The following is a 24,594-nucleotide window of genomic DNA, read 5'->3' on the forward strand; positions in this document are numbered from 1 at the left end:
GCATCGTCATTTAAGCCACAAATCAGACATAGGAATAGGATCTGCTTGAAGAATCAAACCGTTCTCTGAAAGAATCTGCTGTTATGTGGAATCTTCCTGTTTTGTGACTAACGAACCCTGGTGTTAGCATCACCAGGCTGCAGAATCTGAGGCAACAGACACATCTGCCATGGTCCAGATTAGTTAATTTTCCACATTCCACAACAAGATACATTTGCCACCAATGCATAGTCACCATGTCTATTTTTAAGCTTAACTTTGGCACAAGCAGCAAAATGAAAGGTACCTGTTTCCTCTCTTCTCTTGTACCTGTGGGAGCAAAGGCTGATGAGCAGTGAAAAGTTCAGGGCAGACATGCAACTCAGGTGAGGCTCATCCTCAGGTGACCTCTGAGTAACAGGGCCGGGGGGTCATTGTGCACAGGCTCTGCTAACCTTTCTTTCTAAGACGAGCTTCTCTACTCACGATAAGGAGGGAACCAGGAAGGAGAAACACCTGAAATGAAAGGCAGGTCCTCTGTCCATGGACCAAAGAAACCACCTCTAACTCATTGTCCTGTTTCCAATAGCTCCTACTCTCACCTAGAGCTCAAAGCCCACTCCGAGGCTGGTTTGAAGAGTGACCAGCTGGGGAATGACTCCCATCACCAAGTCCCAAAGCACCTTGTCATCCCCCAGACACCAGCAGACCCCCATGCAGACACCAGACACCACCCTGTTGACTGGGCATGAACTATGATTAGGACCCACTCTAAGAAGTCACAGGATAGAGTCACATTTTAGGTAAGGTAGCAAGACTTTATCCTTGGAATGATTTTCCATTCTAGTCTCTGCCATCAAGCAGGAGACACCCAGTTAGAGGGACATGATTTGGTTTCATGAGGAAGCCAGGGATAAAATTCAATGCCTTTGCTGCTGTTTTAGGAGATGCCATTTTTGCCTTAAGGACAACTTCAAAGTGATGCTGACTGTAAACCTGTCTCAAATCTTCTGAATAGTTAATATTATGAGAAAATGAGCACATTTCCCTGTGAAGTAATTTTTGTCTGAATTTCCCAAGTACATTGCTTTCACATGATTTGGGGGTCACATTTTTTTTCCCCTTGTTCTTCCAGTAGCATTAACTTTGGAAGAAAACCATCGAGCTGGTAAGGTACCACGATGGAATACAGGTAAAGACCTGGCTGTGTGGACCGGGACTCTTTCACAAGGTTGTAGCAAACACATTAAAAAAAAAGAAAAAAAAAAGAGGGGGCTGGCCCGGTGGCGCAGCGGTTAAGTTCGCACGTTGCGCTTCTCGGCGGCCTGGGGTTCGCTGGTTCGGATCCCAGGTGCAGATATGGCACCGCTTGGCACGCCATGCTGTGGTAGGCGTCCCACATATAAAGTAGAGGAAGATGGGCACAATGTTGGCTCAGGGCCAGGCTTCCTCAGCAAAAAAGAGGAGGACTGGCAGTAGCTAGCTCAGGGCTAATCTTCCTCAAAAAAAAAGAAAAATCAAAGTTTTTTTTTTTTTGTAGTTATCTTATAAAATGCTTGGGGAGATTGTTGTCTAAGTTTATAGTTTTCCCTTTCTACGAAAGTCGTTTATGAGAATATTACTATCTTTATGTTTAGCCCTCAAAGTTGTGCTGGGTCTAACTGAAAAGCACTCATTGTTCGGGAAGTCCATGAAGCTAGACCAATGCTCCTATTCAGCTCTCAGAATGTGAGGTCAGCGCAGGTGGGCCAAAGCAAGGCCATGACCTTCATCTCCAGCATGAAGAGCAGGAGGGTGTTACCAAGTGCCCTCTGCCCTTTGGGTAATCCAATCCTGTAATATGGAAATTTTCCTATGGAGGAAAGTGCCATCTGAGGCTAAATTTTCTGGCATGTCTTAGTATTTTCTGCCAAAGTGCCACGTGTGGCTGAGGAGAACGAAGATGTACCCCTGGCATATTAGGGCATGCCTCCAATCTCATGACTTTTTATCTTTTATAGGTTTAAAATTGGTTTTATTCTATAGTTTTTCTTTTTGGCAATTCAAATATCAATTATATATAAGTGATAAATGATAAACGGCGGTAACGTTATCCATGGCTTCATGCATGACTCAACTCCCATTGACTCCACTCAGAAAAGCTTCAGGCATATAAGCAAGGCAAGGACCCCACACCAGGCACGTCACCACTAGGACTGTGCATATTATTCAAACGTCTTACATGAGAAGCACTTGGGAACGGCCTTTGCCATCACACATGTGGACACCTTCGTACACAGATTATTCTTGACTGAGGAAAAGAAATACATTGTAATTGGTTTACGTGTATATTTCAGGAACTGATACTACAGTTCCTAATCACAGTGGAAAGAAGAGTCATTATGTGTCATCATCAAGTAACAGTAACGAAACCTCCACACCCCGCACCTAGAGACTGCAGCATAGAAGTTGGCATGTGGCAGAGGTTCTAAAGGTAATTATGGAATAAATGTGACACATGGATCTATCCACATTCAAAAGGGATAGATCACGTCACCCTCCCTTTTAAGAACTGACTGAGGAATGTTCTCTTTGAGAACAAAGTGCAGAGGGCTTCGGAGCCCATGGGGCACTGTGGTTGGCTCTTGGTGGGGACTTCAGTTCAGGTGTGTCCTGGATGTCCATGGCCACTAGTTACCTTTCTAGTGTCGAAGAACAGCATGGAATAAAGATAATAATGTTAAAATGACAATTTAATGAATGAAGTGAAAGCATCACACCAAGAACTTTCAAATTACTAAATTATAAAAACTCAACTGTTCCAACTCAACCAAAGGCTTGAGCATTTTGAAGCCCATCCACCAGAAAAGTAATGTGATAGCCAATTGGAGTTGATTCCTCCTACTGTTGAGTTGCTGAGGACCTCACTTGTTCAAAGTTGGGAGGCAACAGGCCAGAAGGTCAGAAACAACCTACACTCAGGATGCCATATCCCTACTCACTGCATTGGGACCTCTCAAGGACATGACAGGGGGACCTCCTGGGGGGCGTGGACACTATCCCTGGGTGGGTCTGCTCTGGAGTCTCAGCTCAAGCACTTACATAAAAGGACCCAGGAGAGTTCAGGCAAAGGTCAGGACTTTGTATAGCTGGGCAAAAATCCTGCATTTGATTCCTTTTTATCTTCCTGGTATGGTATTTCTCTTTGATATTCACCCTCAAGGATGATAAGACATTCCTCTTTTCCCCCCACGTCTTTCAAGTTGGGCAGAGATGAAAGTTACCTGCCTATCTAAACTGCCGGTATTAGCGAATCCATCCATTCTCACTTGGAGTCGCCTAGAGGTTACATGACCTGGGGCTGTTATACCATTTCTAAGTTGGGTTTTTCCTTCAGCCTGAATGTCCTTCCCCCGCCTCCACTTTCAGTTAATTTCTGCTTGTCCTTTAGGGCTGGGCATCACCCTCATCTGCCCGCAGGCCTCGGCGAGGTGCCCCACAAGAATTTGGGGCCCAAGAGCACCCCCCGCTGAGTGGCCTCTGTCTCACACATGGACTCATGCTGTTTGCCTGGGGATCCCCTCCCTCGACTATGACCAACTTGGTGACAGTTAACTTTTATTTCTGTATACCTTGTGTTTAAAATGTAGTAGCAAGGAATAAATGTTTATTGGGTGAATGGACTCATGGGTGACCATTTGCCAGTATCTTTATATGTGCATTCTAGAATGGCAGATCATGATTGCAGGTTTGTATTTGATGAAACTATAGTAGATAGTGATTCACTCATGTGTGAGTGAGCATTCCATGCACATCTTCAATAAACAGAATCCACATTGATATGAGCTTAGGCCCACAGATCCCAACCATGAGGATTTGGAAAAAAACAGCTTGAGACTTTAAAAAGAATGTGAGACATCTGGCAACTGCTCAGAAAGACAGAACCTTTACAGGTGGGTGAAGCTAACTTGTGCTTGTCTTTCTATGAAGGTTTGCTAAGGCTTTTGAGCCCGAGAAGCTGGAAGGAAGCACACTAAGTCCCAAGCCAGGGTGAGGACAGCTACCCTAGAAGGCTTCCACTGGCTGTCTGCCCTTCCATGGGAGACTGACCTCCCCAGGAGGGGGGCTGCACGTCACAGCCACTTCCTTCCTGTGCGTGGGCGGGGTGAGGCATGGAGAGAGGGGAGAGCAGAAGTAAAGGACGCTACTGCAATTGGAGCAATGGATCTGCTTGTGCCAAGATCAAAGGCCAACAAATGACTAGACCCTGGGAAGAAAAAGAGAATGCTTCTGCTCCAAGCTGGGTTCTCTCGGAATTGAGCTGCTGTGGGGCAGACAGTGGAGGTTTTTAAAGGTGTGTCGTGGAACCTTCCTCAGTGTTCTACAGAATCGCCCAGGGGAAAGGAGTAGGCATGGTTGTGCTCGACCTGTCTTCCCTAGAATGGAGAAATTGTTGTCGGTTTCTTGGAGCTCAGCACAACATTCTGTTTAAATAAAAGGTTCTAATTCTTCCTTTTTTTTTTTTTTAATCAACAGTAAACACTTGCCACCTGCAGAGGTTTTGTTCCTAACTGCCCTTGCTGGCCCAGCTGCAGTAGGCAAGGCCCAAGTCCCATGGCAAACTGGAGCTGGGGTCCAAATAGGGAAAGCGGCACCAGAGATGTCAAAACAAACAGAAGAAACTACCAAAGTGCCAGAGGAGTGTCATCTGAGAGAACGTTCTGCAATGGATGGAAATGTGCTTTCTCTGTGCTCTCCAACACAGGAGCCACTGGCCACATGCGGCAACAGAGAACTTGAAATGGCACTAGTGGGACTGAGGGCTGAATTTTTAAGTACGTTTAATTTTAATTAATTACAATTAAAATTTGAAGAGACTCAGGCGGTTGGTGGTTACTGTACTGGACGGCGGAGCTTCGGAGGGCATTTTCCCCCTAATTGACTTGCTCCAGCAGCATCGTCTTCAGTTTACCTCAAGAGCCATGCAGCAAGCACAGATTCTCACACAAGCTTCCTGTTTCACAGACTGGGCACCTGACTTTAAATCCTGAAACCAGACCTTACTGGGCCTGAAACGTAATTTTTAAATTCAATTTTGCACTCGCACTTGCCTCTGGTTTTGCTAAAACAAGATCCTGCAAAATGTTTGTGCAGTAGGTTGCCCTTTCCACAAGATATCCAGAAGGAACGTTTCCTCCAGACCAGGTCTTCTCTCCACACAGAGAAAAGGGGAAGCAAGAACAGACTCCTGTTGTCTTAGCCCAGAGGTCTGCTCTGTGGGCCGGGGAGGAATAACTGTGACTCTGTTCTCTTATTGGCTGGGACTGAACTGAAAAGCTTCTATACAAAGCAACTGTGGAAATTAGCATATAAACTTTTCAGCTCAGTCCACCCAACAAGTTATCTTGATGACGTTGCTCTTGGTGACACTGGGTGAGGGGACACTCACTAAGGCTTCGAGAAGAGCTCACCCTCCGGATGACTTGCCTGCCTCATGCTCCCCTCGTTAAGTACCAACCTAGATAACTTCCCTGGACATCAAAGGCTGACGTCCTCCAGGACAGGAGATCAGAAACCATCTCCTACCTCTGGGTAAAGCAGCCTACATCTGTGAAGAGGGTTCAGGCAGAAAGATTAAGAAGGCCATCAACTGAACTTTGATGAACCTCTCTAAGCATGGTGTTGCAGGGTGGGGGTGGGGGGCGTACCTTTGGGAAATAGGATACTTAGTCACTCTGCAGTCACAGTTGGCAGAGGCATCTCAGACTTCCTGGAACAGATGGCTTCATGTGCATTTTAGGGATGCGTGTAAATGCTATGTTACTTTTACTGACAGAAAACTCAGAAAGCGAGCAGCTCTTCCATCTACAGGTAAAAATGATGTAGCAAAGCGTCTTTGCTGCCTTCTGTGTGCACCTCAGAAGATGGGCTGACATGAAGTTCCAATGGGAGCTGGCAGGCAGGGTAGCTACTGCGAGATTCAAGGACCTGGGGGCTGTGCCACTGAGCGCCACAGGCAAACGATTCTCTTCTAGGAACCTAAAGACATTCTGGCTAAAATGTCTTTCTTTGCCTTTCAGAAATCATGAAACTGAAGTGCCAGGTCATCTATCTATTATCAACAAGCCCTTAAATATGAAATGCGGGGAAGGCATGCAATCACTGGCTTTTGGTCAAAGGAAATAAAATATACAACACGCACAGGTTGTCCTGTAGCTGCAGCAACTCCTTGGGCCTCACACTCATCTGTTCCCCAGGAGTGGTGACGGCCCCCCTTCCTCTGGGCCTTGTACTCACCTGTCCCCCGGGAGTGGCTGAAGTCGCCCTTCACCACGCGGCAGGTCTTGCCGTCGCCGCTGCAGACCCCGCACCGATCTTCTTTAGCTGCAGACCCGATGATGCCATCGCAGCCGATTTTCTAAACAACCAGAGGGCTGGGTTATTCTGTGTGTGAGACGCAGAGGGATCTTCGAAGAGGATACCCTGCAGGGCCGACTTCTCCATTCGGCCCAGCGGGCATGGTGCCTGGGGCCCACGACACTTTCAGAGGCCCAAGAAAATATTTTAATTCATTTTAAAATCAGAAGAGAAAAACTGAACAGAATCCAGATTGTATGATATTTGTCTTTAAACCTACACAGTCATCAAATATAGTTTTTAGTATTTATTATGGAAGAGGGGACCCACGAAGGCAAAAGTGCCCACAGAAGTCACACTGAGGCCTGAGGTCTGGCCCCTTCTAGAGCTGCCTGAGGCAGAGGCCACAGGCGGGTAGTGAGGCCAGCTTCTGCACACCTCCTGGCGTGGCCACAATGTCACACGATTCATGTTCCCCTCAGAGCTGCGCGGGTCACCTGTATCTTGGTTGGAACAGCCAACAATCTCAGAAGACACAGCAGAAACCACACTGACCTCCCTGCCGAGGTCAAGAAGCCCAGAGCCCATCCAGGCGTGGCTGGGAACAGGCCCCCGTTCCTTAGTTAGGGAGATCCAGCCCAAGAAGAGCCCCTGTCTCTCAAACTCTTTCCACAAGGCATGTCTGAGGGCAGCGGACAGAAGTCCTGACCCTGGGTGGCTCCGGGCAGCACAGCCCAAGTCAGTGCAAGAAAAGTGGGAAATGGTAGTGACTTCTTGTTTTTCCTTTCAAAAATGCACAAAATCTTACATTTTGTAAAATAACATATCTAAGTTCACGGTATAGTAAACACTAGGTATTTAATTATTTACTAGTTAAATTGTTGAAAAGGCCTTCCACTTTTTTCCCCCTACACTGAATACTTCCAGAACAAGAACTGGGTTTTCCTCACTGCTCTAGACCTTTGGGTGAAAAGGATTCTACAACCAGATAACCCAGGCCAAGCTGAGTTTGCTCTTTCTTCTGATGCCTGGATGGGTGCTAGCAAGGTGCTTCCCTCCTTACAGCCCCCTCCGACAGGGGCAGGGCATGGAGCAGAGCTGGCTGAACAGCAGACTTCCTAGAGGTGAATGCTCGGGCCCATGGCTCACCAACTGAGTCAGAATCCTCTGCTTCCAAACCGCAGTGGTTCTTCAACACGCAGGTGCACCTGCCTCACCAGGAGGCCTGTCAAGGCCCAGACTGCTGGATCCTCTCCCCAGAGTTTCTGACCCAGCAGGTCTGGGTGGGCCTGAGAATTCGCATATCTAACAAGTTCCCAGGTGACACTGATGCTGTTGGGCAGGACCACACTCGGGACTTGCACTATGGTATGCTATACAAAAAGTAAATGAGGGTTCTTCATACTCAACAGTCCTGAAGCCTCACCTGTGTATCCTTTTATTTCTTTGGGAAAGAATTAATGGGAAATTACTATTGGGTGTCCAAAAATGACAGCATAACTGAATATATTTCAATAAAGACTTGAAGATATGCTAAGTGCTGAGCAAATTTAGTCCTAAAACAAACATTACGAAAACTGAAAAGGGCAGCATTTTGCGAAAAGCTCAAACGTGTTCAAAGTCAGCATAAAAACAGGTAAAGGGCAAGACTGGGGGCTTCAGCAGCCAGAGGCCACGTGAGGAGCAAATGGAGGCGAGTGGACTTATAGGAGCTGGAAGATCAGGCAACACATAGAAACCCAGACAGTCTGGCATCACTGCAACCTCTTGCCAGGGCAGACCAGCCGAGAATGACATGGAGGTAGACCGCCTGCCGCAGCGTCCCTTGCACCTGGAACATGCTGAGGAGCTGCTGCCTAGATTCACGGTCTGCACAGCTGGCTGACTGCTGTAAAGTTGCTCGATGCAAAATTATAGGAGCGAAGAATTGTGGAAGGAAAGATCCAAAATTTTGCTCAACCAGCATCCTCAGCAAATGCCCTGGGACCAACTCTGCGGGTCTGTGGGGCCACGTGTGTGCTGCCAATCTTCATCTGCTCCTTTGCATTCCAGAGCTCCAGTGTGACAGTCTCCAGTCTGTTTCTGGTACAGTCACAGGGCCAACACCTGTAGAGCTGGCCCCGCACCCTGGCCTCTTTCATATCACCCTGAGCTATCCCCCTGTGGGTTCCCATCTCTCAGGTACTCTCAGCTCTAGACTCTCCCTACATTGGCTTCCTATTATTTTTTAACCACGCCCCCATTCAGCAATAATCTCTGGCTTGACCACCTGTTCTCTGTCTGGTACCTCAGTTAGAGTCTCTTGATTAAACAGTTTCTAAATGCTCTAAGTTAACATCCCACTTGGTCCAGACAGCTTCCTCCAGCTCCAGTGATGGCACCTGACAAATCTGAGGCCACATAGTGTCTGGCAGAGCTGGGAGCAGCCCCTCACCTTCTGCCTCGCAGACCCGGGCTGGCTGACTATCTCCCCTGATTGGCTTCAGCCAGGACTGGGGTCACTGGGAGGCCTCCTGGAGAGGGTAAGGCCTCTTCCAAAAGCATGCTAGGTTTGCAAGAATGTGGCGACATTCAGAATAGAGAAGCTAAAGAACACTAGAAATGCTGTCTTTGAGGAAAAGAGATGTCAAGGGAGAATTCACGCTAGAATTTCAAAAGGTCACTTGTTGTGTGGCTAGGAGATGAGGGCTAGGAGGTAAAGCTTGTGTTTGAAATCTGCCAGACCAGGAATTCACCTAGAAGCAGGAAAGACAGGTGTGGAAGGTGCTTCAGGAAGGGGCAGGCCAAGGGACTCACTGGGAGGGAGGGCACACACATTCCTAGATGAGCAAATTTCTTCTCCTTCCAACAGTCTCCTGAAAGAAGGATCTTGGTGCGAAAGAAAAAAGTGAGAACAAGGCAAGACGGTGGCTTAAGTGAGCCCCTGCACAGCCAGACCAGCACCAGGTGTCCTCAGGGTTGCTCAGTACCCAGCAGGAGATGCTCTTGCCCTGGACAAGCATAGGCAGGTCGGGGGGCAGTTTTCTACCCCTCACGGTGATTCTTGCCATCGCTCCTAAAACATAACATAAAGAAAATGTGCATGCTTTCTCAGTAGCAAGGCCCCAACCAGCACTGGTTTAGACTTCACACATCCAAAGTTTAAGTAGATGCAACATTTGAAGTTGATTTCCTTTTTTTCAGGGACGAAGTCAAAGTCAGTTGGGAGTCCAGCAAGGTGCATGGGACTGCCGGAGCGTGCTGCCGGTCGACGACACTTGAGGATGCTTGGCCTGCAAGGAGTTAGCCCTTGCCTTCTTTCCAAGAAAATCCTAGCTATTTACAGGCAAGTCCGGGGGGCCCATCCTTGTCAGCATCTGTGTCTCTCGGGAGGCTCAATATAGCTTCTGGAGAGCATGGGCTTAGATGTGGATTTGAGGTGCTGGGTAATCCTTTCCAAAATGTGAGCCACCTGCTTATTTTTTGGCTGGGGTGACTGGTTGCAAGGGCTGAAATCAATCTACCAAGATGGTATAGCCTTTCAGACAATTCTTGCTCTGCGTGCTCTGCACACTCTAAAGGGAACAATTCCCCGGGTTTGACCAGTGGCAGTCAATCTCCAGGGCACATAGAAAATCTCCCAGGCCCAGGGGCACAAGACACCTGTGGCAGCAGTTCTCAAACTCCAGTGTGCCAGAATCGCCAGGAGGGCTGGGGGTGATCACCCATTGCTGGGGTGGGGCCCAAGGATTTGCATTTCCAATGAGTACCCAGGTGATGCTGTGGGCCCAGGGCATACTAGGAGACCACTAGGCTAGGTTTGGAGCTCAGAAAAAGACCCTCATGGAGATGGCCACTCCTGTCAGATCCTGAGCCCTCTATGTCCCGAGGGTGTGGTGCCTGCCTGAGGACCCCCAAGAAACGCCCCATGCAAGAAGCTCCCACTGGGGAGGTGATTCCTGCTGCTTCCATCCTCTGTCATCCCTGAGCAGAAGCAGTTTCTGGGCTGAGATATCCTGGAGGGGTGTGGGGGAGCCCAGCAGAGCTCTAAGGACAACAGTGTCTGGCTCCCCTATACTCTCAGGAAGCAAAGCCCCCTTACAATGGTGCTTAGGTTGAGTAAACAATCTATAGGAAGCTCCATCACGACAGAATGTGTAGTTACAAGATTCAAATGCCTTAAACTGAGAGCCTCAAGATCACACTTTTACACCTCTCCACCCGGGAAACAGGGCTCCAGATCTGGATCCTTCGACAGCCTTGCTTGTAGGGTTCACATGATCTTATGTGTTAAGCTGTCAAAGGCTGGATGCAGGGGGAAACTGCTCTGCTCTTTCACTACCCAGCATTTTGTTTTAATTGTAAAAACAGTTTCTGTTGCTGAAATTTCACCTCTAAGAACAAACGTGTCTTCAGACATGACTTCAAATTGTAGCTAAGTGGCTGCTAGATTAGGGCTAAGTTACCCCAGCAGGTGGGCAGTCAGCTTCTCTTCCATAATCGTTATGTTCAAGGTTGTGGTCACTATGCATGTCCTGAGGATTATTACAGATTTGGATATGAGCCTCAGTTTCCCCATTCTAAAAATGAGAATATTAACCTCTACATCAGAGGGTTGCTGTAAAAATTACCTCTCTGGTTCGGGAAACCCAGGCTCACTGCTCAGGCCCTGATGAGGGGTGGGTGTTGTCAGGACAGATGGAGACTGCGTACAGGCCGGGCCTTCCTCCTGCTAAGGGGTTGGGGGACAACCACCACATGGTTTGAGCAGATAGGTAATTGTCCTCTATCCCTTTTTCTTTCACAGAATCCCTGCCCCCTCCAAAAAAGGAAGAGAGGAAAGGAGAAAGTAGACAGGACCACATCCTTCCCTCTATCCCTCTGGATGGGAGATGCACAGAGAGCCAGCATTCAGAGGCTCATCCACAGCGGGCTCTCCCATAATATCAAGAAGCCCCACACGCAGCAGGTCACTGTCTGTCCCAGTGGGCTCCTCAGGTCAGTTGCAAAAAGGGACATATGTAGGATCACTCTCTAAGTTAATTCTTCAGGATACCCAGGGGCTGGGACAGGTTTGTATACTCTGACCTCTCTGGTTGGTACTATTTTAGGTGCCAAGTGTGTCAAATAACACCAAGTGGCTGTATACAGAATTCTATAACTATCTCAATTTTCTGCCAGGGTCAGTTTTTCTGTTTTTCTGGGTCTTTCAAGTGCATGGTCAGTCATGTTGGATGAGCCTTTGACTTTTCTCATTATTTTCCAGCCAACTCCTCACTCCCACCCTCCATCTCCAAGTCCTAGACTCGGTCAAGCATTCTGCTTTCGGTTGAGACTCTCCATTTGTTCCAGTTCTGGCTTCTGTTGCTTTGTTCCTTCAATGATACTTCCACCCACTTCCATCCTCCAGAAAGAGGTGGCATCTCTCTTCTGTCAGATGGTGGCCTCTGCTTTTCTTTGCTGTGATGGTTTGTGCTATACTGCCTTTCCCATCCGTTTACTGGAGTCCTGGGATGGAAGAGGAGCGGAATGTGGTTCAGTCTGCTGGCTTACTCCGGAAGTTGCTATAGGAGGTTAATCAGACAACAGGGGTGCAGGGAATGACTTCAGAGTTTCAGGCACTGCTATCGACAAGGGTTCAGCACCAACAGTCACACACTTCAGAGATGTCAGCTGCAGGGTCAGGATGTGCAGAAAAGCAGCAACCAGGAGGGCGTTGTTGAAATACAGGCCCAAGCAGAAGTGCCCGGTACATTTTCCTGAATGCTTGTTACCCCTTCTTTACACAGTGGGACTCTTATAATTCTCTTAAATTCCACCAGCAATTCTACTTGCCTAACAGACCTTTGTATACAAAATAGGAGGTCAGTAAATTCTGGACAATGAAAATGGTCTGTTGAAATGGGCTCCAAATTCCAGAATCACTGAAGTCCTAGGAGCAGGTGACCCATCCACCCTTTCATCCACTCATTGTTTTCCTCTTTTCAATATGCAATCAAAGGCTCTCCTCCGGGCCAGCTCCTGGGGCACACAGATAATCAGACACAAACTCTCCACTGAAGAAGCCTATAGGCCCTGACGGTGTTTCATTTTGATGTTCATCAAGCCCAGGAGACATACACAAGTTAGGGTCCCAAGACAGCATGACTCCAATTGGAGTACATTGGCTACAAGTGTGCACAAGCTGAGAAAGCCTTAAAGAAAAGCCAAGCCTATCTGGTCTCAGGTGTATTCGGATCTGTCCACCAGTTTGACTCACCCACTCAAGGTCAGTAGCTCCGAGGCAAGTTGCACATTAGATGCGTATTAACTTGATTTCTTTGCTTCTGGAGGCCAACAGTAGGAATCATTAATGATGGGACTCTTGATTTATAGGGACTTGCTGAAAAATAGACAATGTTTGTGTTTCTTCCCCCAACTCGCTCCCACTTTTATAAGCACTAAGTTTCATTTCAGCATATTGAGTAATTTGTGACTCAGTGAAATGAAGCTTAACTCGAGCCCCATAAAAACAGAATAAAATGGTATTTCCATGTTGTATGGTACGGTTTGAACCAGTCTGCTCTTTAGACCTTAGTGGAATCTACTCAAAATGTCATTTTGGAGCCTCTCGTCCCCTCTGCACTAGTCACTATGTTTCTCAAAATTTCCCAGAACTCTTTCTGCTACCTGAAAATAGCAAAATTTATAGCTGAAGGGAACAGAGGACAAAGCTAGCAGAACCATGGCAATATTTCTATAAGAGCTGTCTTACATAAAATGTGGATGATTTCTACCTTTTATCCATTATTATAAGATAACTATATCAATGAATAAGTACAGATCCTCTGCTCACTAAACCCTTGAGATTTTTTCTTAAGTACTGTTACTCTTTTTCTGTTTCACTAATTTTCCTTGCCTTATTCAGAAGCACCACAGGAATCCAGAACATTTCATTTGAGCCATTCCTGTACTAGGCATAAAGATTATATTTGTATTTGACCTCCTTAACCTTATTTCAGTATGCTCAATTTTTATTATAGAACTTCATTGACTATGACTTCACTAATCTGGTTCTATGAAAATTGACTTAAAAACAAGCTCACGTTAACCTTTATAGTTTCTTTCTGAAGAAAGAGCACCATTAGAAAAACTGCAGATGGCACTTTTAACCTCTTTCAGAAGTGAGCTGTTTCTCAGGATTTTAATCCTGTGAGGTGCTTCCAGTTGGGTGCTGCCACCACCTACCAGGACGGTGGGCCTTCTGCTAGGACTGGTGGGCTGCTTTGAAGCAGCGGCGTCACTGGGATGCATCCACTCAGAGGATATGGTGCATCCATGAACCAGCAGGTGGGGGTCTCCCCACTGGCAGGGTGAGGCTCCTGAGGAGGAGGAGCCCACCCGCTCACCATAGAGCATTGTGAAAGGTGCCCTTGTCTGCACCTCTGTGCTCTAGTGCCCCTGCCTCGAGTGGTTGTGCTTGGTTAGTGTCAGGCTCAGTGCAGAGACGAGTAAATGCAATGATGATGACGGTGACAGAGGCATTTGAGATAGATCCACAGAACTGCGAGGTTCGATGGGGATGGGACGGCATCTGGGAATGGGAAGGCATGTGTCCCATGTCATTCCTATCGCACCCAAGTGCAGGTCAGGCTCCAATTCAAAGGTGCTCTGATGACCACAGACTTAACGCTATTAAAATATCTCGAGTGGCATCTCATCGTTGCTGTACTAACTAAAGCACTGAAAGTTTTCCTGTCATGGTACAGGGAAGATTCCCTAATTGAAAAGGTTGCAGTTAGAACCAAGGTCACTGAAGGGGACCATGGCACTGATCACTCAGAGCTGAAATCATGTCTGGCCACTTAACATGGACCCCACTGGCCAGAACATTTCAAGATTCTTAGAAATGCCTCCACGTTGGCAAGAACACTGCAGAAAATGCTGGCAAGAGGCTGGAGGTGGCTCAGCCAGTGCTACCCTAAAGAGTACAAGTGCTTGTAGGTGGGAAATTGTTACTAAAGGAACGTACCTCATTGGGCTGCAGGATGGCCTGTGCAAGTGTCTAATTTAGGAAGAAAACAAATCTTGCGCTTGGCTTTCTAGCGGGTTTACAGAGAACCGTCAGCAATTCCTCATTTCAGTAATAATGATAAGAACTTTGTTCACAGTGAGGCCTCGTACACGCTCTGCTACAAGTGACAGCCCTGCAGGCCCTGTTCAGCCAGCCATCACTGCCTCCTTCCTTGGGAGGATGCCTTGCCAAGACTCTCGGGCACCAAGCGCCCATCACCCACACATACCCATATGTGATAACAAAGCCAGGCAGTGCCAAAGGAGTCTGGATATTGTCAAGCTTTTCCCTGAAAGATCCCAGTTTGAGACTAGTTTGGAGTCCGCAGGGAAAAAAATCCACTAGGGTTGAAATAGTTGGCCACGGGAATCATCCCAGAAGTTGTCTTTGTGTCTGTGTCTTCCTGCCTTTCTCCTTTTTACTCCGCCTTTCCTTCACTCTCCAAGACCCTGCCGCCTATGCCCTTGGCCAGGCATTGGGAAGCAGAGAGAACAAAGATGTGCCGCCCTCCTGGGGCGAGTGGGCTCCAGGCTTGGAGGCAGATTTCTGGTACAACTGAGGAAGGGACAACAGTTTCTCTCCCCGTGACCCCTGAATTTACAATTTTTCAAGTGTTTTTAATATTTCCCTGAAACTGAACATTAGAGATGGGCATCAAAAGGTGTAGGGGCCCTGAAGCATCAAGAGCCACACGGCTCCTAGAAAGCACTTCCTCTTTCCCTAGTAAAATTAGAAGGCCGCTCAGTGGAACTTGGTGAATGGACTCTTTGCTTAGTCCCACACAGGTGCTGGTCAATGGACGCTAGACAAGGAAAAGCAAAAATCACAGGAAAGACCTGGTTTTCCTTTCCATGCCAAATGCGTGGTAATCCTGATACCCATCTGCTTGCTCAGGGCTCTGGGAGCCTCCTCCAGCTCTTAGTGGGCTCGCCTGCTGGGAGCACAGCTGAGGGAGCTTGGCTGCAATGATGAGGAGAGCACGCACCCGTGGCTGAGGCAGAGGGCTTCCTGGGACTCTTTCAGAACACGCTCAGACCGATCTCGGTCATCAGGAAATACGGCACATGTGGCATAACTGAGGGTGGTGTGATCAGAGCCACGCCCCTCTAGGAACTGGAACTATGCAGCCTCTTAACCCCCAACCCAATCCTGGCTTCTGCGCCACATCAGGAGGATGCCCATTCTGAGGGCAAACAGGGGCCAAGTCATGCCTGCTACGCCAGGCCAGGGAGAGCTGCCTTGGGAGGGCCCCCTGCTCTTCCCTTTGTCATCATGTCTAAAGTTATTTTAAGACTTTTGAGATTATTATGTTACCACTCTTTTTTCAGCCACCTCAACTCCAGTTGACCTGCAGGTGGGGTTCAGGCTCCGTTATTGCTGAAGGAGGGAGGGGTGCGAGGCTGTAGAAGGCAGCACCATCAGGTGCCTTCTTGAGAAAATCTACTCCCCCAGGCCTCCCAAAGCCTCCACCCCACCCCAATACCCTCTGGGGAGAAGAAGGCTCCCCTCCAAAGCCCCACCAAAGACACAAGGAAAACACGTCACCTGGCACCTGCCATGCACGCAGAGGTCAGTCTCATAGGGCCCGCAGGGTGTGCCATCCAGGACCCTGTCGGCCACCAGCAGCGGGGACTCCTTCCCAAGGGGCGAGCAGTAGAGCTCACATGGCTTATCTGAGGAGGGAAGGAGAGGTGGATGTTGACATGGGAAGGGGTGTGTGAGCCAAGCAGGGCACAGGTACACATGGCTGACAGGCTAGCCCAAGGGACAAGAGGTCAGCATGCAATAAAGGGCATAGGAAGCTGGCACATGTTCTTCAGAGACATTTACCCGCCCTTTGGAACACTCGACACAACAAATGGAGAAAGACCCTCAGACTCAGGTGACTGACACACGCTGAGAGCTCTGTGGGCTTTTCTTCACCGTGTTCTCTTTATCCTTTGCAAAGACACAGTGGTTCCTTTTCCTTAAGACATTAAAAATACAAGGCTGAACGAACATCTTGTTGTGTGCTAACCTCTAAGTAAGCTGAATATGTTATCAAGGGTGAGCTGCTCCTGTCCTGGGGGTGGAAGAGGGGAGAAAGTGAACAAGAATGCTTCTGGGGGAGGGAGCAGGCCCCATGGGTGTCTCCATAGCAGAGGCTTTTGCTAAAAGCTTTAGTGCTCGCCAGCTGCTGGATAAAAGCTGCAGGGCTGTGCTATGTGGCAAGAAGGTCCCAGAAGAAACTGAGCAGGAGTAAGGTACAGAACAAAGGGGCCTATAGGACAACCTGTAAGAGCCATGTCACCAGGCAGGATAGAAATGCTGGTTTCTGCTGCTTCTGGAACCAAGTGAGCTCCCAGAACAGGCCAACTCTCATGCCTTTGTCTAGGCTGTCCCTTCTGCCTGGAAATCCCTTCTTGCACTTAGCTTTCTGGAAGATTCCTATCACACTAGCAGCTTTCAATCCAGAACGCTGTCTGCTCATGCCATCTCTGACTTGGAATCTCCATCTGCACTTTGCACACACCTTCATTAAAGCCCTCAGCCATTATCCTACTGTCCTATAATTGTTTGAACAAGTCCCATATACAAGATTTCTCATGAAGTGGGTCCCACTGCTAAAGAAGTTTAAAAGGGATGGATTTTAATTACATTTAGGTTGAAGAAATGATGGGACTGGGAGCCCTTGGAGGACAACAGACTGAGCTTCCGTCTCTTGTCCCCAGGCCAGGCCCAGGAACCCGACTCACAGAAAGACTGGGTAAATATTTCCATCTTTCCATATAAGCTTTAGAATAACTTTGTCAATATCCCCAAAATACCTTGCTGAGATTTTGAATGGACTGCAGTGACTCTATAAACCAAGTTGGGAAGAAGTGACACCTTGACAATATTAATTCTTCCTAACCATGAACATGGAATAGCTCCCCATTAATTTATTTCATTCATCAGAGTTTTATCGTTTTCCTCATATAGATCTTGCACATATTTTGTTAGATTTATACCTAACTATTTCATTTCTTGAGGTGCTAATATAAATGCTATATTTTTAATTCAAAACTCCATTTTCTCCTTGCTGGTATATAGGAAAGAGACTGACTTTTGTAAATTTATGTTATATCCTGCAACCTTGCTAAAATCGCTTACGAGTTCCAGGAGGGGTTTTTAGCGATTCTTTCAGATTTTCTACATAGACAATCATGTCCTCTGCAAAAAAAGATAGTTTTATTTCTTCCTTCTCAATCTTTTATTTCTTTTTCTTGTTTTATTGCATAAGTTAGGACTTCCAGTATGATGTTGAAAAGGAGTGATAAAGGGGACTTACTTGCCTTATTCCTGATCTTAGTGGAAAAGCTTCAAGCTTATTTTGAATGAATGGATTTTGTTTCTCTGTACGTAACTGAAAAAGAGGAATGCACCCTTTTCTGTCTCTCAGTCACCTAATTCTAATGACATTTATGTGATTATTTTTAAAAAAGAACCTCCAGAAACAGAAACACTAACAGCTTTCTGCTGCCTCTGCCAGGCCATTTGTCTCCACCACAACCCGTCTCTAGTGGGTCCTTCTGGTGGTCTCAGGTGAGCAATGGCAGGGGTAGAGGAAGCCTTCTGGGGCTGACTCGGCCTCAGAAGAGCTTAACATCCCAGCTAGAGAGTTTCAGTCAAAGTAGATGTACAGTATCACCCAGGCTCCGGGCTTTTCACGATCGGATGACATTCACTAAACCGTCACTGTGTTCAGCATTCCACAGCTCCTCTTCCATGGAGCTCTGCTGATCAACATGCCCACTGGGAAGTCTTGTCTTAGAACACTAGAAAGCAGCCACAGGGTATAGCAGAAATGTTCTACTTGGTTGTTCCAGTTAGTTGTGGGAGAAGAACATCTGCTATGAAGAGTAGCTTCCTAGGTAAGCAAAGTAACAATGCTTCAACATTTATTCAACAAACATGGAGTGAGCCCCTCCCTCACACAAGGCACTCTTTGGGCACTCCTGGGGAAAGAAAGATAGGTAAGACCCTGGTGGTCTCACGGACAAGTACACAGCAAACTCCAGATGAGGCAGACTGTGAAAAGCCCCATGAGATGGGTCTGATCTGAGCTGTCAGAGGACAGGGCATAACCTGGAAGGAGTGACCCATTTCCTCAGCTGGCAGGCTGAGGGCAGTGGTCCCTCCATTTAGATGGAATGACACGAGGTGGCGGCCAGTGGAAGGAGAACTATAGGAAACTGAAATGTAAACTGAGATCAGGTCCTGGGGGGCTCATTTGACAAGACTTTTGAGGTGCTCTTTGGGACCTTGAGCATCTTGGGGAGCCACTGGGACAGACGCAGCACCACAGCCCCCAGTCTGAATGGATGGGTGTATCTTCTCCACAAACTGGGCTTCCTCTCATGTTTCACTGGAAGAAAGGGTCCCTTGGCAGTTTGAAAACTATGGATTTTAATTACCTTTAAACTGAAGTGCTGCCTCAACTTGGAGTAACTGAGCTTTGAGGTGATTTGTTCAATAGCAGTAATAATGATGATGATGGTGGTGATGATGATAAAATCACAAATAACACTTATTATCTACTACGTGCCAGGCAGCATGCTGAAGTGTTTATGCATTTCAGGTGGGTGCTGTCATCATTCCATCTTACAGATGAACACACAAGGCTCAGAGAATGTGCATGGCTGCCCAGAGTCCCCTGCCTGGCAGGGCCAGACCCTAGCCTCTTCACTCCATCCTGGTTTTCTTCCCATTATCACTGTTTTCTTTCCGAATAGAGAACTCTGCGGGCCAAAAATACCAAGAGGCAAAATGGTGTTGCTGAAAACAAACAACCAGTTTCATGGACATTTCTGGCTTCTGAGTGTATACTCTGATTTGAGCAGAAATGGAAATGGAATTTGGGTGGAAAAGTAGAGGCTCTTTTGAGATAAGTTAGAAAGATGAGACCTGGAAGGGATGAAGATTGCTTATCCGAGCTCTTTGGTGTGAACATGAGGGAAGTGGAGACTCTCTCAAGAGGGGGGCCCAAGCTCAGATGGAGGGCTTTTGGCCATGACCTCAGGCAAGAAGGTACACTTGACTCCTCCACCTGCAGACACTGTCCTTTATGGCTTGGGACAGTCTGGGGACACCTAGGCTCCAGAAGAGAGTCCAGAGGTAACAATTCCTTCCTCTGCTCAGCTGGAACTCCTTCCTTTTGTCCATCTCCTTTCCTGGGGACTCTGCTCAGAATTCAGGGCACCCCACACCTCTGGGAAAGTGTAGCACTATCTCTCGAAGGGACTCAGGATAACTTTTACAAAACTTGAGGAGGCTCAGAGTCCCTCACAATTCTCTGAACATTCCCCTTCAGGCTGCCTCAGGTGGGCAACTAATCTCCCAATAAATAACATGAGGTGCTGGGATTCAGCTTTGGGCACAGTGTCAACACTGTTACATCCTTAGTAGTATAGAAGGAGACTAAATCTTCTTAAAAGGTACACAACCACACAATCCAAAGAAAGAAGCCTGGAGCATCCCTCTTGAACAGCTGATGTCTGTGGAGATGAAATTCTGATTGAGGCTGGACTGGCTGGGGTGGGTCCCAGCTTCTCAGTGGCTCATCTGCTGTCAGGACTTACACTTGGATGGGAAAGCCACAGATAGGGCAGGGGTTTGAGAGCCACACAATCACATCTGCTTGGTGGAGGCTTGGAAGATTCCCCCTGGCACTCTATGGTGAAGACACTTGTGACTCTCAGTGCTCTTGCTGTTTTCTCTCTGCCAGTGGTTACAAGGTCTTACTAAGGTGGCGACACCATTAATTTTGAGGCCATCACAAGTGCTCACCTAGCCCTGCCTGGCCCTCTTTGGGGAACACACTGAGGAGGCTGCTCAGGCCCCTGTCCTCAAAGCAACCCACCATGACCTCATAGCCAGGCTTCAGTTGATTGGACCAGCAGTGGCCACCTGACTATAGCTGGACCAACCAGTCTCTCCCCTGGGAAATTAGCACTGAAATTCAGATTCAGAGAGGTGGTGTCTGCTCATGGTTGGTGAATCCCAAAGAAGCCTACACTCCCTTATCCATAATTCAGAAATCCAGAAAGCTCTGACAACTCCAAGCATTTTCTTACACTTGTGGCAAACACATTTGGTAGAAAAACCAGCCTTGATTGACATAAGGCTGTTGGTAGTTTTCAGTATCCCACTTAGAGACTGCTCATGGGTTACCTGGTAGAGCTGTCCATGTGTCTGACTGTGGGGTGCTCCCCTGGACCCCACTGAGTAATATATGGTTGATGCACTGTTGTTACCTCTCAAACACCTAAAATGCTTCTAACTCTGAACCACATCTGGCCCCAAAGGATTTGGATATGGGATGAGGATTTACATGAAAGGTGCTGAGGGCCACCCATCAGCCTGCATGTGGACAAGCTGTGAGAAAGCCAGTCTGCAGTGGGGGCAGGAGGGACTGATCCACAAACAAGCTGTGGAGGACACGGAGAGCAGGTCCTGACATCTTCAGAAGCCCTGGCCTCACACTTTGATCCTGGCCCTGGGGACCTGTGAGACACCCTACATCTTTGCAACAACTTCTCTCTTTTTCATTAAGCAACCCCAGCCGGCTTGGCCAAGCTGGAGTCAGAGAGCTGTAACCATCATACCCTCAGTCCCCCGGGAGGCTCAGACTCGGACTGGGTTCTGCCATGCCGGGGCGAAGGAGCTGGGAATGCACTTCCATGTCCAGACACGGCCTTCGCCAAGCCCTCTGACACTTCTGTGGGCATGTGGCCTGCTGGCCTAGGCAGGGAGGACTGAACCCTTGACGGTTTCTACTTAAATGAGATTCCACGGGGAAAGCAGAAATGGGGTGGGTTTGGCAACGGGCCATCTCAATGGGTTTCTGTCTAAAGGCTTTTCCACTTAGAAATATTTCTAAGGAGAGTCTTTGTCTTCTTTTGGAGGTGGTATAGATTTGTGGTCCTGAGTCCTCCCTTGGAAAATCTACCTCTGCAAGAATTTCTTTTTTTTCAATAAGAGAAAAAAGAAAAAATATAGCTTCCCCTTTCTTGAACTGTGCGTCACTCGCCAAAGAATTCCGCAGCGATAGCAATGCTATGAATAGGGCAGTCATAATGGGCTGCAGAAGAGCCCGGAGCCCAACCACAGGAATCGTTCCTATCACGGCTGAGCTAGAATTGTGCCTTTTATAAACCAAGTTTTGAGAGGAACACTTAAAATCTGTATTCTCCCCCTGCCCTCTGAATTGGCCATTTAGTACTTTGTTTTTATCCCTGTGAAATGCTCCTTTAAAAAATGCTGGCTTCTGTTTATATTTGAGAGGGAAATGAAACCAAATACGCAAGAAGTCACGACAATTTCACCCCAGAGGGGGATGTGTCAAGCTACCCTTGAAAGCCCTGAACTTGGGGTCTCTCCTTCAAAGGCAAAAAGCTCACTGCCTGTTAACTGTCCTTATCAAATAGGGTTGTACTTTTGAGATCAAAGGCGGTGGCACTCTGGCTATAATTATTTGTTGCTTTGGTGGAAAGAAACAAAACGTGACTGGGTGGAAACACATTCTGAACCCAATGAGCTTCCCCAAATAGCTGCAGTGTGAGGCTTCTTGGAGGGGGGTTCTGGGCAGACAACAGTCTCAGCCACTGTGATGATAAGGGAACCGACGAGCTCAGCCATCCAAAAGTGGTTACAAGTAAAACAGAAGTTTAATCTGGACTTGGAGAAATCTGTGGAAAAATAGACATTTAAGTGGGGTTTCTGCATTGAATAAATGAGGCAGGAGAACTGAAAACTGAAGCAGGAGACCGAGGAAAGAATAACAACTCCATGCGCATAGTTGCGTGGTAATGAGAAGGGGCGAGTCTGTCCTAGACCTGACCTCTTCTTGCTCCGGAGAAGCAGGAGAGGACATGACAGGCAGACGACCTAAAGCATCTTTATCTAGCAGACCGGGAGGTGGCTGACGGTTTGGATATGAGGCTGCTTCTCATCTGAACCAGTCGCTGTGATGGAAATACGGCAGCTCCCGCCGGTGCTATCTTCCTCCCGATTAGGGGTCTGAGTGTGCCCGAGACATCTGGAAACCTCCTGTGTCTTCCCGCATCAGATGAATGGCCAGGCAGACAGTGGCGAGGGTCGTGTGCGAGCCCTGCCTCCAGGTGTGTGTGTTCCTTTTGGGAGGGCGGGGCTCCCGTCTACTTTGTCTCCAGGTAAAGCCAAGGGTGTGACGGCTGCACTTCTGTTGAAGTCTGCTGGTTAGGTGACAGTGCTGCTATAATCACACAGCTCCCAAAGGTGGTGTTCTTTTTAAAAAAGGAAAATGTCTGGGGAACGCCCCAATGCTTTAAAATGAGCCCAAGGCTGGGTGGGTTGGTACCATCCGCTATAATTTAGAACATCCCACATCACTTTACAAGTCATTTCAAAGTGGATGGGTCAGGTTGTTGGGTTAAAAGCTGTGGGTCTGAGGCCACTATTCCCTGTAATGCCTGGGCCTACCCCAGCACAGCTATGCACATTTGAGCTTGTAATCGCAGACTGCGGAATGGAGATTTCAGAGGTTCTGCAGATCACAGGGAAGAAACCTAAGACCTGGCACAGGAACCTCCTTCTCCTGCAAAAGACTTTAGAGGCGGCATAAAAATCAGGCCCAGCGCTTTAGTTCTTATTAAAGCTGCCTCACTCAGCACTCAAGAAATCATGCTTTCTGTCTTGAGTATTGGAAGCCAGATGATAGCTGGTTATTTTCTGAGTCAGCTCCTCTGGAACTGGGGTCAGACCCCTTCCTGCTTCTCATCAGCGGCAGGAGCTTAGACGTGTCATGTAACCCGTAACCTCTCATCTTCTGCATGGCTTGTTTTGCATATTAAATGAGATGATGTATGCAGAGCTAACTTGTGCCTGGCACACGGTACGATGGATAAATGGGACCATATTGTCATCATTATAACACAGTCTTGTTTCCTGAAGATGAGCAGAATTTTAAGTGTAAAAACCCCTGAACCAGGCCCTGGGGCTTCCTTATCAATGATAAACAGACATCACAAACGCTACAGACATGATACACAACCTAGAATTTTATCAGCCACTGGAAATGCTTGCAATGGCCCAGTGGGCAGAGTTTCCTGATTTGGGAGAATACTCTTGGAAAGAAAATATGATCTATGCTTATTATAATTTTCACCAAGCTGTAAACTGTCCTTAAAACTTCTTCCCAAACACTCTAGTTGAGGAGTAAGAGTCAACCCAAAATGAACCAAGAAAAGAAATGCAAGAAAGCATCAACACTGGAAAGTGAAACAGAAGACACACAAACCCACTGTCCTGCTCCTGCAGAGCCTTGCTCTTCTCCAAGTTGGCCCTGGGCCCCTAAGCACATGGCACTAGATGGCAGGCTGCCAGCATACCCGCGCTGCTGCAAACAAGGGTGCAGGAGGAATCTGGTCCACTGCCTGCCTCACAGCTGCATTTGGGAAATCTCACAGCACTGGGTCACCCAAGTTCAACTCCACTGCTCAAGAAGTGGGTCCTTGGCTGACTTGGGCAGGAGGACTGGAGCATCCTGTTGGGTGGAGCGCAGGCATAGGGGGTGGGTTTTCCTAGGAGGTGTTTACGTTCTTGGGGAGGAGGGAGGGAGGTCGCTATGAAAGGATGCTCCATATGCCTTTACCATCAACCACCACTGCTGTCAGCAGGCCCTTCTTCTTGCTGCTCAGCCGGTCGTGTGTTTGGCACTGCTGATCCCGGAAGCTGGGCAGGCCCTTGGGGCAGGGCAGGTTTTCACAGACCGCGTGCTCCACGCTGGCGCCCAGGCAGTGCGTGCCTCCAGGCCCAGGGCTAGAAGGAAGAGAATGGTCTGCATTAACCAGATGGTGCTGCTGAAATAGCAGGGGTGCTCAGTTTTTGCCTCTCTTGCCAGGAAGAGGAGGGGCCGGGCAAGGTTTCCAAAGCAACCCGCCCTGCTCTTACACACCATATCTCAGCAATCCCAGCCCCACGCTGATGGCATGTTTAAGTGAGCCGTCAGAAACATGTATCCAAGAACTGTAAATCAAGGTCATCTGGAAACAGAATACAGAGAGTATCAGTTCAGCAAGATCCACAAACTGTGTCTTCCATCTGAACTTAAAACTTGGCCATCTGTAACACTGAAAGCCCCAAGGGGAATTTTTGGTGTGTGTGGTTTTTTTCTTCTGGTCTTCTATAAAATGAAGACCTTTAAATGGCTCTTAGGTGCACTATTGAGGTGGCTAAGTTCCAAGATG

General features: G+C 47.8%; 1 protein-coding gene and 1 long non-coding RNA gene across 8 annotated transcripts in view; one reads left to right on the forward strand and one right to left on the reverse strand.

Moving 5' to 3' along the window:
- The window catches only part of LOC139041798 (uncharacterized), a 33,812-nt gene extending 17,927 nt beyond the window's left edge, over positions 1-15,885 (forward strand). The window contains exons 2-6 of one of the 3 annotated variants that reach the window (XR_011497749.1): positions 1,115-1,171; positions 2,316-2,452; positions 9,499-9,640; positions 11,102-11,292; positions 11,561-15,885. This is a non-coding gene — a long non-coding RNA (uncharacterized lncRNA). The remainder of the gene's footprint in view (positions 1-1,114; positions 1,172-2,315; positions 2,453-9,498; positions 9,641-11,101; positions 11,293-11,560) is intronic. The other 2 variants (XR_011497746.1, XR_011497745.1) reach the window with 2 other exon arrangements.
- Positions 1-24,594, reverse strand: part of ADAMTS17 (ADAM metallopeptidase with thrombospondin type 1 motif 17) — a 339,534-nt gene that overhangs the window by 91,050 nt on the left and 223,890 nt on the right. For 3 of the 5 annotated variants that reach the window (XM_044762847.2, XM_070496400.1, XM_070496412.1), the window contains exons 13-16: positions 24,000-24,166; positions 15,893-16,020; positions 6,256-6,376; positions 2,201-2,269 (exon numbers count right to left, since the gene is read on the reverse strand). In XM_044762847.2, the coding sequence (XP_044618782.1) occupies positions 2,201-2,269; positions 6,256-6,376; positions 15,893-16,020; positions 24,000-24,166 (485 nt within the window). The remainder of the gene's footprint in view (positions 1-2,200; positions 2,270-6,255; positions 6,377-15,892; positions 16,021-23,999; positions 24,167-24,594) is intronic. The other 2 variants (XM_070496410.1, XM_070496403.1) reach the window with 1 other exon arrangement.

Source organism: Equus asinus, chromosome 2 (assembly GCF_041296235.1).
Source record: "Equus asinus isolate D_3611 breed Donkey chromosome 2, EquAss-T2T_v2, whole genome shotgun sequence".
NCBI lineage: Eukaryota > Metazoa > Chordata > Mammalia > Perissodactyla > Equidae > Equus > Equus asinus.